This window comes from Triturus cristatus, chromosome 5_1 (assembly GCF_964204655.1).
Source record: "Triturus cristatus chromosome 5_1, aTriCri1.1, whole genome shotgun sequence".
NCBI lineage: Eukaryota > Metazoa > Chordata > Amphibia > Caudata > Salamandridae > Triturus > Triturus cristatus.
In genome coordinates, this window is record NC_140587.1 from 698,995,120 (window position 1) to 699,007,104 (window position 11,985).

Genomic DNA, 11,985 nt, shown 5'->3' on the forward strand with positions numbered 1-11,985 from the left:
CGTGAGACAATGGCGCGAGGCTCATTTCCAATCAACGAGCCTCTCCCCTGGGGACCCCCAGAGACCGTGCGCCAATGTGCCACGAGACTGTAGTGCCAGGCTCACTCCCCTTCCAAGAGCTTCTCCGCCAAGGTTTACACTCACTCATCCAAAGGTGCGAGGCTCGCTACAAGTCTTTACAACAAGGTTTAAGTCGCACCTCCAGAGGCTCTGCATCAAGAGGTGAGACTGTAGTGTCAGACACTTTCCCAGTCAACGATCCTCTCCCTCAAAGACTGCAGCAGGGTGTGAGACTCACTTCCAGAGGCTGCGCACCCAGGGGTGAGACTGCGGCGTCTACTGAGCTCTTCTCGGAGGCGAGTCAGGGAGTGAGACTAGACTCGGGCAGAGCGCGGTTTGCGGCTCTCTGCTGCCTCGGCCGGCTCTGGCGGGCTGCCCACAGCCGTGCACTTTGGCCGGGCTCCGGGTCAGTGCGCGCCTGGCTGCGGGAGGCAGCAGCGCCTCCTCAGCTCTCACGCGCAGCCCGCCCGTGGCCTGACAGCCCGCCCCGCCCCCTTTGGGGCCCCGCAATCCCTCCCTCTGAGGTACAGCGCGTCACTCACTCAGGGTGGAGCCACACCACTCCACTATATAGACAGCAGGGAAGGTGCCAGCACTCAGATTCAGCGCAGCTTTACAGCACCCAGCTACTACCAGGTGCACTCTCCAGAGCACAAGCAACAGGTGCCCAGGAGCAGAGCAGCGCAACGCAACGCAACGCACACAGGGTGCATCTAGCAGAGGCTGCAGGATTAGAAAGGAGTGGGAGACGCACTGAGTGCAAGAGAGCGGCACTGCACAAGAAACACCAACTCCAAGAAAGTGACAGCGGCAGAGTCGTTGGGGCACACGTGCAGTCCGTGGCACAAACTTGCACCCTGAGCTGCTGGCACAGCTCGCAGTGACTGGAACTTCATTGGTAGCCCGGGAGAGAGAGCCCAGCCTCTGCGGGAGGCCCCCTGTGAACCCGTGCCCACCGGGCGACCTGCAGCCTGCCCATGAGTGCCCTGTACAACCTGGAGCCCGCGCTATGCTATAGGAACTGGTCCATGGAGCCGGCCAACTTCTACACCGAGAGCAGGGCGGACAAGGCTGGCGGCCGGGGGCAACTGTGCGCGCCGCAGCACCCCACGCCGGGGGAGGAGGACGAGGAGCGCGGCGGGGGCACCCTGGCCGAGCTGAGCGCAGCCCCCGCCATCTACGACGACGAAAGTGCCATCGACTTCAGCTCGTACATAGACGCCATGTCCGCGGTACCCACGCTGGAGCTGTGCCACGACGAGCTCTTCGCCGACCTCTTCAACCACAGCCAGTCGCACGCCAAGGCGGTGCCCCGGGCTCCGGACTTTGAGTACCTGGGGGGCGGCGGCGGGCCGCAGCTCAAGGACCTGACACCCCTCTCCACACTGCTGACACCGCAGGCCCGGGCCGCCGTCAAGCAGGAGCCCGAGTGGAGCGACGGCGACCTCTCCTCTTCGCTGCCCTCGCAGATTGCCGCCTGCGCCCAGACTACCGTGCTGCTGCCCGGGGGGCAGCCCCCTCACCCCACGCCGCCCACCTCCCCGGAGCCCAGCTCCTCCTGCTCCAGCAGCCGCTCGCCCAGCCTGTGCGGCGCCGGAGGCGGCAAGGAGCGGCACGGCAAGAAGAGCCTGGACCGCGGCAGCCCAGAGTACCGCCAGCGGCGGGAGCGCAACAACATCGCCGTGCGCAAGAGCCGCGACAAGGCCAAGCAGCGCAACCAGGACATGCAGCAGCGGCTGCTGGAGCTCTCCAGCGAGAACGAGCGGCTGCACAAGCGCATCGAGCTGCTCTCACGGGACCTGGCCGGCCTGCGGCACTTCTTCAAGCAGCTGCCGGCGGCCGCCACTCAGGCCTTCAGTACCCCGCAGCAGCAGCAGCAGTCCGCCGGCGTGCCCAGCGGCATCGACTGCCGGTGACTGCGCGCGCTGCGGCCCCCGAACTCTTAGGACTATGAGCGGGCGGGCGGGAGGGGCCACCTGTTGAATGTGAGTTTTTTTTGCCAAGGACATATACCAGAGGGCTGTGCACAGAAATGAGCCTCGCTTTTATCGCACAAAGACTGCAGGGACTATTCCTGCTCTATGTTTTTACGGTACAGGCAGAGCCGTCATGTTGAAGGGTCTGTTCGTGGGTTGCGATGCCTTAATAATGTTCGTTTGTGCCTTCGACAAAAGGGGAGGTTAAAAAGCCTCCTAATGAATGTTTTCTGCCTTAGACACAAAGTGACCTCTTGATATGTTTCTGTGTTCTGGAAAAGACATGTCATGCAAAGAAATTCTCTAAAATGACTAAACCTAGAGAACCTGTTGCAGTTTTGCTTTGAAGACACAAAGTGCCATCTTCATGTATACTTACACGAGCTTCTTTCCTGCGCTCTGCACACACTTGTTTACGGCCTCGTATGCAGAATAGGTGGAAAATCCACCTTCCCTCCCTATCCTATGTACACGCCAACAGCAGACAATCATAAATCGCTTTTATCAGGCATTTCTGCCAAAGTCAGTCTCCTGTCCCCCTTTTGTGTCTATGGTGAATACCTTTAAAGGAGTCTATTTTTTTTTTAGGTTTCTCTACGTGTTTGTCGTCTTTGATAAAAACAGGCTTGTATAGTTAAGTGATCCCGCCCCTATGTTGTGAACCTTTGACAGAAATACTTAAACCAACAGGCCCCCTTTCGTGTTTTAACTCAATACCTCAGTGAACGTTTTCAGATCACCTGTAGCAAGAAAGTACTGTGCAAAAGCCCAAAAAGTGAAATTGTGCTGGTTTTCAGTTTTTCTTTTTTTTTTATACAAATGACTTTTGTACAATGAATGGGAGCGCTACTATTGGAGAATTGCCACAGACTATCAACGAAGCTAAAGACTTGTGTTTATTCCCTCCCTTAAATTATTTTTGTAATTGTAGTTTTTTTCTACATTTTACTTTGTATTGAAGCAGCTATGGTACATTTGTAAAAACAACGTGATTCAAAACACCTTTGTATGTTAGAACATTAGTGAACAAACAGACTGAGCATATTCAATTTTTTATATATATATATATGTATACATTTTTACAGCATTTGTAAGAATAAAAATTGTATTTTAAATTTTACATTGAGTTTTGCCTTCCTTGCGTTATTTTACATGCCACTTCATGCCAATTAAAAGTTGTGTGCAATCGGCATCTAACGGGTAGAAAAAGCAAAGTATTTTGATGAATGTTGTGTGTCAAGCGTGGGGGGTTGGGGACGGGGTGGTGACAATTTCTTTAAATAATGGTTCAGGGGCGTGCCATGCTCCACTGGAAAGGCAGAAGGATTTGCACGTCGCTGTTCCACAGGGTAACTCAGTTTGTACTCAATTATCCAACTCACACTGGCGGATTGATCATTTAATTCTGGCACGCTGCCAAACGCCTGTGACCTGCGTGGGGCCTGCCGAGTGGGGCCAGCGCCTCAGGTGTATGCGACCTCTCCCTCCCCTATCTCTCATAACATGAACTGCCTGACACCAGGCACGCTGGATACAGCTGCTCTGCAGTGGTTTCACCCCAGCGGCTGACACTGGAATAGCTGGGTAAAAAAATGCCAATTCATGTGTTCTTTGAGGTAACCCACAGGGTCACGTCCTAATACGCTGCTGCACACAGGCGCGCTGGGGCTACGAAAAAACAGCACGTATCAGATGTTGCCACTCTAGAGACTGTCTTGACCTTACAGCTCAGCGCCAAGATTATTCAGCGCCTTGAATCAGAGTCGCGCGAGTATTCAGGGCGCTGAACCACAGTCGTTATATTAAGCAAAATAAATAAATGTGCAGGGGCGTTTAAACCAGACGCTGGATTGAAACACTCAAATAAACTGGTAAATTAGCGCTTGTTTCCAGTTATATGAAAATGGCCAGTGTTTACACATTGGAGCCCGTTTCTAAGAACTCCCAATTCTTGCGAATAAATAGAAGATGGGGCTGGTAGGTGAAATAAGGATTAGCAACGATCACACACGGTCAAGTGGGGATACTGGGAGTAGCGCCCAGGGCTCTCGTTTCCAGCTGTCGCCAAGTGACCCAACTGTTCCACCTAGTCCCTGGTGCTGTAGGGTCATTGACCTAACTTCCACCTCGTCCCTGGTGCTGTAGGGTCATTGACCTAACTTCCACCTTGTCCCTGGTGCTGTAGGGTCATTGACCTAACTTCCACCTTGTCCCTGGTGCTGTAGGGTCAGTGACCTAACTTCCACCTAGTCCCTGGTGCTGTATGGTCAGTGACCTAACTGTTCCACCTAGTCCCTGGTGCTGTAGGGTCAGTGACCACCTAGTCCCTGGTGCTGTAGGGTCAGTGACCACCTAGTCCCTGGTGCTGTAGGGTCAGTGACCTAACTGTTCCACCTAGTCCCTGGTGCTGTAGGGTCAGTGACCACCTAGTCCCTGGTGCTGTAGGGTCAGTGACCTAACTGTTCCACCTAGTCCCTGGTGCTGTAGGGTCAGTGACCTAACTGTTCCACCTAGTCCCTGGTGCTGTAGGGTCAGTGACCACCTAGTCCCTGGTGCTGTAGGGTCAGTGACCACCTAGTCCCTGGTGCTGTAGGGTCAGTGACCTAACTGTTCCACCTAGTCCCTGTTGCTGTAGGGTCAGTGGCCCATACCCCTCATGCGATGGACTGTCTTCTAGTGTTATTCTTTTCAGTGATAAGGGTTTTCTTCCAAATGGACCCGCTCTGCCTTGCTTTGCACTTCGGTATACTTACTCTTGCAGCCTCCTGACCCACCCCCCAGCGCTGTCTTGCTATCACATGCCTGCATTCGTAGTGGGTACACGGAAGGCTGCTGGGTGGGAAGGTTGAAGTTTTTTTAATCTCACATTGAGACAAAGCAATCCTTGCATTCACAATGATAGTGAAAAAATGCAAGGCGTTTGTTTCCCTTACACACTGTGAAGCTTTCATTTAGCTGACCTTCAACACAATAGCACTTTGCATGCTGAGACGTTTACACTACATTAGCATGCAAAGTGCTGCTGGTTTCAAGGCCAGTGTTAGCTGAAGGCGTGGTACAACGACCACTTGGCCATACTTCAATCACAAAGCAAGTGGTATCTGATGGGGTTAAAAATCACGTTTTCTAATGCGCTTACCTTAGAAACACGCTTACTCTGCAGTGCACATCAGTTCATAAAAGCATGTTTTTTTTGTATACACGGAGGATATAATTTGCCTCAATTTTAAGTGCTGCCGGCAGAGAAATAGTCGTCATAGACCGAACACCACCACTGTTCCGTGTCAACAATTGTATTTCTTGTCACCCAGCCACCTTAAAAATGAAGGTGTCATTTGAGAGCTCTGGGCTGGCGCTGTAGGCCAAGATCACACATGTCAAAGGGGGCCGCGTGATTCAGGGACTTTAAAATCAGGTGTAGAATCAACGAACACCGCGCCCACAAAGAGGGCTGGCTCATGTCTCACACAACCTGAAGCCCATCCGAACGGCCTTGGGGCAACCGGTAAGAAAGTGCTGTCTCACTAGCTGTGAGGATTGGAGAGCATCTGATCTAATCAGCGCCACTGTTTGGCAAATGCGGGCATTTAGCCAAACACTGCTGCTAAAGAGTGGAATAACTTTCTCACCGGTGGCATGCATGCCTGCCTGCAAACGTGATCTTCCTGCTTCTTATAATTTGGGACATCAGGGCTGTGTAATTTCCAGACTCCATTCCAGGGTCCGAGGAGACCAATGAAGCCGCACTCACCAGGAGTCATGTTAACACCAGTCCATCCTTAGATCCCAGGCTTCCAGCACTTATGCCCCCCTCCCCACGAGGGACGTTTCTCACGAGTGCACACACTCTTTCACACAGTAACACTGGCGGCCATTTTACTGCCCTGACAGGAAGGAAGGGATTGCGTCTGTCGCGTGCGCGGCCTTGTGGCTTGGCCTTCTGACCACAGCCCGGGCGCCGCTGCCAAGGAGGCGTCGACGTCCCACAGACTGCTTGGACACCGAGGAGCTGCTCTCAGGCCCGATAAAGCCAGGGCCCGCAGACCCCGGAGGGAGTCCGCATTTAAAGCTAGAGCAGGAAATCTAGAGGCGCAGTCCAGGACGACGGCCCCTCTATATGGGCTACAGGACATCTCTCGTCCAATAAACAATAACCAACCTGTTAATAACGCTGAAATGCCCTCGTGTTGTTCCTGTAATGCAAAACATCAATACAAAAAAATAATAATAATGCTGGAATGCCCATAACGGTATTACCCGCCCAGCTCTGGGTGTGTTAAGATGTGATCAGGGTGGGCAATCAGGCAGTGCTCCATTAGCTGGTCTCACAGAACAGTGTGTAGGCCGTTTTTTATCGGGTTGTGGGCCTGTTTTAAGGCCAGGTGGGCGAGATATTATTGTTTATGTTCCTGATATTACCACAAATGTTGCACGCTGAACACACACGTGCAAGCAGTCTCCCATACCTTCCAAAAGACTCACACAGCATGTCTTCACAACCTCAAAACTGGGCTAATTTGCAAAGGTGGGCCACTTTTTTAGCTATCTGGTTTGCAAACGTGGGCCATATTTATTCTGGTGCCCGGGCCTATTTTTAGTCCCGATCCGATCCTGGATTTGACATGATCTGTTTGTGGTGTCACTATCAGACACTGATCAGAACAGGCAACATTCTGGATTTATTTTCGATAGTTCACACCTTTGTCCCCAGGCCTCGTTGAAGGAGTGTACCTTGCCTCCCTCTCATGCTACAAACTGTGTAACAAAATGGTCACTAACTAGCACAACCAGAGCACAAAGAATTAAGTTGCAACAATAAAAAAAATATTATTATATTTCCTACTCTAGGCTAGGCCATTCCAAACCTTCACCACCAAAATATTCATATTTGCCAAACAGCCCTCCTCACAAGTGACACCTTCCTTCGGCCAGTCTTGCATTTCTCAGGTAACCGTATTTTGTATGAAAGGATTTTCAAGCTGGGGCATATGATAAGTGCCCAACTGCAAGCACCAATAAGCAACTTGCTGATGGTTATAACAAGCATTGGCAAAGCCAATATGTCTCACACATGCAAGAGCTATTGGCTTTGGTAATGTGTTTTCGCCATTATGTACACTAGTGTGGATGTTGTTCAGCGTGGCTAAAAGTTAGAGGTGTGGGTGGGGTAGAGTGGAATGGAATGGGGTAGAGTGGAGTAGGGTAGATTGGTGGAGTGGGGTGGAGTGGGATACAATGGAGTGGGGTGGGTGAGGTAGATCGGGGTGGATTGGAGTGAGGTAGCTGGGTAGATTAGCGGGGTAGATTGGAGCGGAGTAGAGTGGAACAGGGTAGATGAGAGAGGGGTAGGTTGAGTGGAGTGGGATAGATTGGAGTGGAGTGGGGGTAGATTGGAGTGCAGTGGAATGGACTGGAGCCGATCGATTGGAGAGGAGTCAGGTAGATTGGAGTGAAGTAGATTGGGTGGATTATAGTAGGGTAGAATGGAATGGAGTTGGGGTAGATTGGGGTAGTTGAGTGGTGTAGATTAGGAAAATGAGGTAGATTGGAGTGGTGTCTGGTAGATGGTGTGGGGTAGACTGGAGTGGGGTAGAGTGGTGCAGAATGGAGTGGATTAGATTGGGTAGATTGTAGTGGGGTAGATTGGAGCGGGGGAGTGGGGAATATTTAATTGGGGTAGATTGCGGTGGAGTAGATTGGGGTCGAGTGGAATGGGTTAGATCGGGGTCAAGTGTAGTGGGATATATAGGGGCAGATTGGAGTGGAGTAGATAGGAGTGGAGAGGGGTAGATTAGGGTGGTGTGGGGTAGATTGGAGTGGATGAGTTTGGAGTGGAGTTGAATAGAGTGGTGTGGGGTAGATTGGGATGGGGTGGGGTACATTGGGTTGGCGTGGGGTAGATTGGAGTGGAGTTGAGTGGGTTAGAGTGGAGTGGGGTAGATTTGGGTGGCATGTGGTAGGCTGGAGTGAAGTGGAGTGTGGTAGATTGGGTAGAGTGGAGTGGGGTAGATTGGGTGAATTGGAGTGGGGTCGAATGAAGAGGGATGATTGGAGTGGGGTAGATCAATCAATTAACAGCATTTGTAAAGCACAAAACTGTCACCCTTAGGGGTATCTGGGCGCTGGTTCTCCTTAAAAGAGCCAGGTCTTGAATCTCTCTGAATTCTTCCAGCGAAGAGGCTATATGGAGCAGGAGGGGAAGGTCGTTCCAGGTCTTGGTGGCGATTTAGGCGACAATTCGGTGTGGGGTAGAGTTAGGTGGGGTAGACTGCAGTGGAATGGGGTAGATTGGGGTATGGTGGAGTGGAGTAGAGTAGAGTGGAGTGAGGTAAACTGGACTGAAGTGGGTTGAATTGGAGTGGGGTAGATTGAGGCGGAGTAGGGTGGGGTAGATTGGAGTGGCTTGGGGTAGATTGGAGTGGGGTAGATTATGGTAGGGTGGAGTGTGGTAGAGTAGGGTAGCTTGGGTGGAGGGGAGTGGGATAGATTGTGGTATATTGGAGTGGGATAGATTGTGGTAGATTGGAGTGGGATAGATTGGAAGAGAGAGGAGTTGGATAGATTCCAGTGGAGTGTGGTAAATTAGAGTGCAGTAGGTACATTGGAATGGAGTGGGGTAAACTGCACTGGGGTAGATTGGAGTTGAGTCAGGTAGTTTGGAGTGGAGTGGGGCGGGGTGGAATAGGGTACATTGGAGTGGGGTGGATTGGGGTAAATTGGAGTGGGATAGACTGGAGTGGGGTCGACTGAGGTAGATTGGAGCAGAGTGGAGTAGATTTGAGTGTAGTGCTGTAGATTGGGTAGGTTGGAGTGGGGTGGGGATGATTGGATTAGATTGAGTGGAGTGCAGTAGATTAGAGTAGAGTGAGGTGGATTGGGGTAGAATAGGGTGGAGTGGAGTAGACTGGATTGGGGTAGATTGATGATGATGAGTGGAGTGGGGTTGATTGAGTTAGAGTCAGGTAGGTTGAAGTGGGGTGGGTAAACTGGGTTGGAGTGGGTAAATTGGGATATGGTGGAGTGGAGTGAGGTAAATTATAGCAAAGTGGAGTGGGATAGACTGGATCGGCGTGGGGTAGATTGGAGTGGAGTAGAGTGGAATGTGTTAATTGGTGTGGAGTCGCGTGGTATGTCATAGAGTGTCTTAGAGTGGAGGGACGTAGAATGGAGCAGCATGTCTTGGAGTGGAGTGTCGTTGAAGGAGTGACGTGGCATACAGTGGAGTGGAGTGGCGTAGTGTGGAGTATGCATGATGTGGTAGCACACTGCCATTACAGACAACGTATTTTCTATTGAAATGACCATTACATTTGCACAGAAAAAAACAGTTTTACTGCACACAAACACTAATGTGTGCAACTGTCATCACCTAGTGTAATGATGTGTTTTGATTGTATTCAAATGTTTGTTTCCAGAATTACAAAAAAGAGTACTTTATTTGTTCTAATTCTGATATATTCTGAACCATAAGTAAAGTTCATTTTTTTTGTGTGCAAAAAAAAAATCAAATTGACAAGAGAGGGACCCCTTCTCACCAAAGGAATAGGGTACTACTAACAAGTGAAGAGCAGGACTTCCTTTGGTAGCTTCAAAGTTCACGCCACTCGTACTCAGTCACCCAACACAATAGTATCACGACCAATCTCACTCAAGGAAGTCTTGCTATAAGCCCAAACAGTGCACCAAAGATACGTCAACAGTAGAAAATGTACATCATTTTTATTAAAAAGATTTTAAAACAGGTTTTTTTGATGACTCAAAAGACAATATTAAAAACACAAGAAGTTACAAGAAATACACTTCATATAAAATATAACACCACTATAATGACGACAAACAGCAAAGACGTTTTTACTACCAAATACAAAATCAACACAAACAATGAGAGAAGAGAAAGACAGTTCAGACAGTGTTCCTAATCCAATACCCTTCCCCCAAGAGCTTGGTGGTCCAAGCCTCTTCTTCAAAGGGTGTATTCCCTTCTGCCACTCCAGATAGGGAATCCAAGAAGCTGGACCATCTTAGGAAGCATGCGTTCTCTTCCTCCAGCTTGTCCATGAATCCCGCATGCCTCTTGTGCTGATACTCCCATACCATCTGGGATACAGTTGCGCAGGTGCTGCCTCAATGTGGGGATGAGGCCCGGGCCGTTCTCTCCCAGGCAGTGGCGGATGAGAGAGATGCAGCCAAATTCATGATAAGATTTGAACTGGATACTACCGACTCACTGGGCAGAATGATTGCCACCCCAGTAGCCCTTAGGCGCTACGCCTGGTTGAGGACATCTGGCTTTTTGGGGGATGTCCAGTCAACTTTGATGGCCATGCCCTTTGATGGTCGTCGTCTTTTTGGCAACAGAACAGACTTGGCGCTGGAGAGATTTAAATATTCTCGGGCTACGACCAGATCTTTGGGCCTCACTGCGCCTTCTCGCCCACTCCAGTCTGCTTTTCATTCCTTTCGTGGCTATGAAAGGGGCGCCCAACCACGTCCAGCCCAGTCTAGCCACCGGCTCAAGCAAGCTTCCCAACCTCTGTGTGGCCGCAGACGTGGGGCCCAGCGACCTCGTGGGTTCGAGAGCCGGCGGGTGGGCCAATTCACCCTTTCCCCCCGCCGCAGCCTCCAAACCTTCCTAGTCTGACGTTTCAGGCCAATCAACGGCCAGTGGGAAGCAGGATTCGCGATCACCTTCACCACTGGCAATCCATCACGTCGGACTGGTGGGTTTTGCAAATCGTCCGAAGTGGGTACTCCCTCCCCTTCATGACAACCCATCCCTCCATGCCACCGTCTTTCGATCGCATGTCGGAGGATCATTTTGCGCTTCTCTGCCAGGAAGTCTCAGCTCTCTTGACCAAGGGAGCTATAGAGAGGGTCCCAGCACCAGTAGTAGGTCATGGTTGCTATTCCCAATACTTTCTGGTGCCCAAGAAGGACAAAGGCCTGCGTCTGATTCTAGACCTCAGGACCCTCAACCGCCTTCTCCAGAGGGAGAAGTTCAAAATGCTCATGTTGGCTCAGGTCCTGTCTTCCCTCGACCCCGGAGACTGGATGGTGGCATTGGACTTGCCGGACCATATTCCCATCCTGCCAGCTCACAGACGCTATCTACGGTTCACAGTGGGCCACAAGCACTTTCAGTTCACCGTGCTCCCCTTTGGCCTTACCGGTGCTCACGAAAGTGATGGCAGTGGTCCAGCTCATCTGCGCAGATAGGTATACCAGTCTTCCCCTATCTCGACGACTGGCTGTTGAAGGCAGGCTCGCCCCAGGCTGTCGTCTCTGACCTCCAGTCTACCGTGGACCTCCTGCATTTACTGGGGATTACTATCAACTTGCCGAAGTCACACCTGACTCACTCTCAGTCGCTCCCTATCATCGGAGCTGTTCTGAACACAGTTCAGTTTCGGGCCTATCCTCCCGAGAAGCGAGTCCAGGATATTCAGGCTATGATACCGATGTTTCAGACTCTATCACGGATTTCCGTTAGAATGACCCTGAGGCTGCTGGGCCTCTTGGCCTCCTGCAGCCTGCTGGTGGATCATGCCAGATAGCATGTGCAGGCTCTGCAGTGGGACCTGAAGTTCCAGTGGGCGCACATCAGGGGAATCTTTCCAACTACGTTCAGATCTCAGAGGGAACTGCACAACAACTGCAGTGGTGGATAACAAACCAAGCTTGGGTCTGAGGCAGATCCCTCTCCCTTCCCCAACCAGTTCTAACAGTGGTGAGAGATGCGTCACTCCTGGGATGGGGCAGCCATCTGGGAGATGCGGAGATCAGAGGCATCTGGTCTCCGGCAGAGTCCAACCTCCATATCAACATGCTGGAGCTCCAGGCGATTCGACTGGCACCTATGGCATTAATTCCCTCTCTCAAAGGGAAAGCAGTGCAGGTGTTCACAGACAACACCACCACCATGTGGTACTGCAACAAACAAGGTGGGGTG

General features: G+C 51.3%; 1 protein-coding gene across 1 annotated transcript; it reads left to right on the plus strand.

Moving 5' to 3' along the window:
- Positions 1-647: 647 nt before the first annotated feature.
- CEBPD (CCAAT enhancer binding protein delta) lies at positions 648-3,156 on the plus strand. Its single transcript, XM_085605655.1, has one exon. The coding sequence runs from the start codon at positions 1,038-1,040 to the stop codon at positions 1,974-1,976; it is 939 nt and encodes a 312-aa protein (XP_085461781.1). The 5' UTR covers positions 648-1,037; the 3' UTR covers positions 1,977-3,156.
- Positions 3,157-11,985: the final 8,829 nt, after the last annotated feature.

What these genes read in the sequence shown, in the direction of transcription:
- CEBPD (XM_085605655.1), top strand. Translation starts at nt 1,038, where the DNA reads ATGAGTGCCCTGTACAACCTGGAGCCCGCGCTATGCTATAGGAACTGG.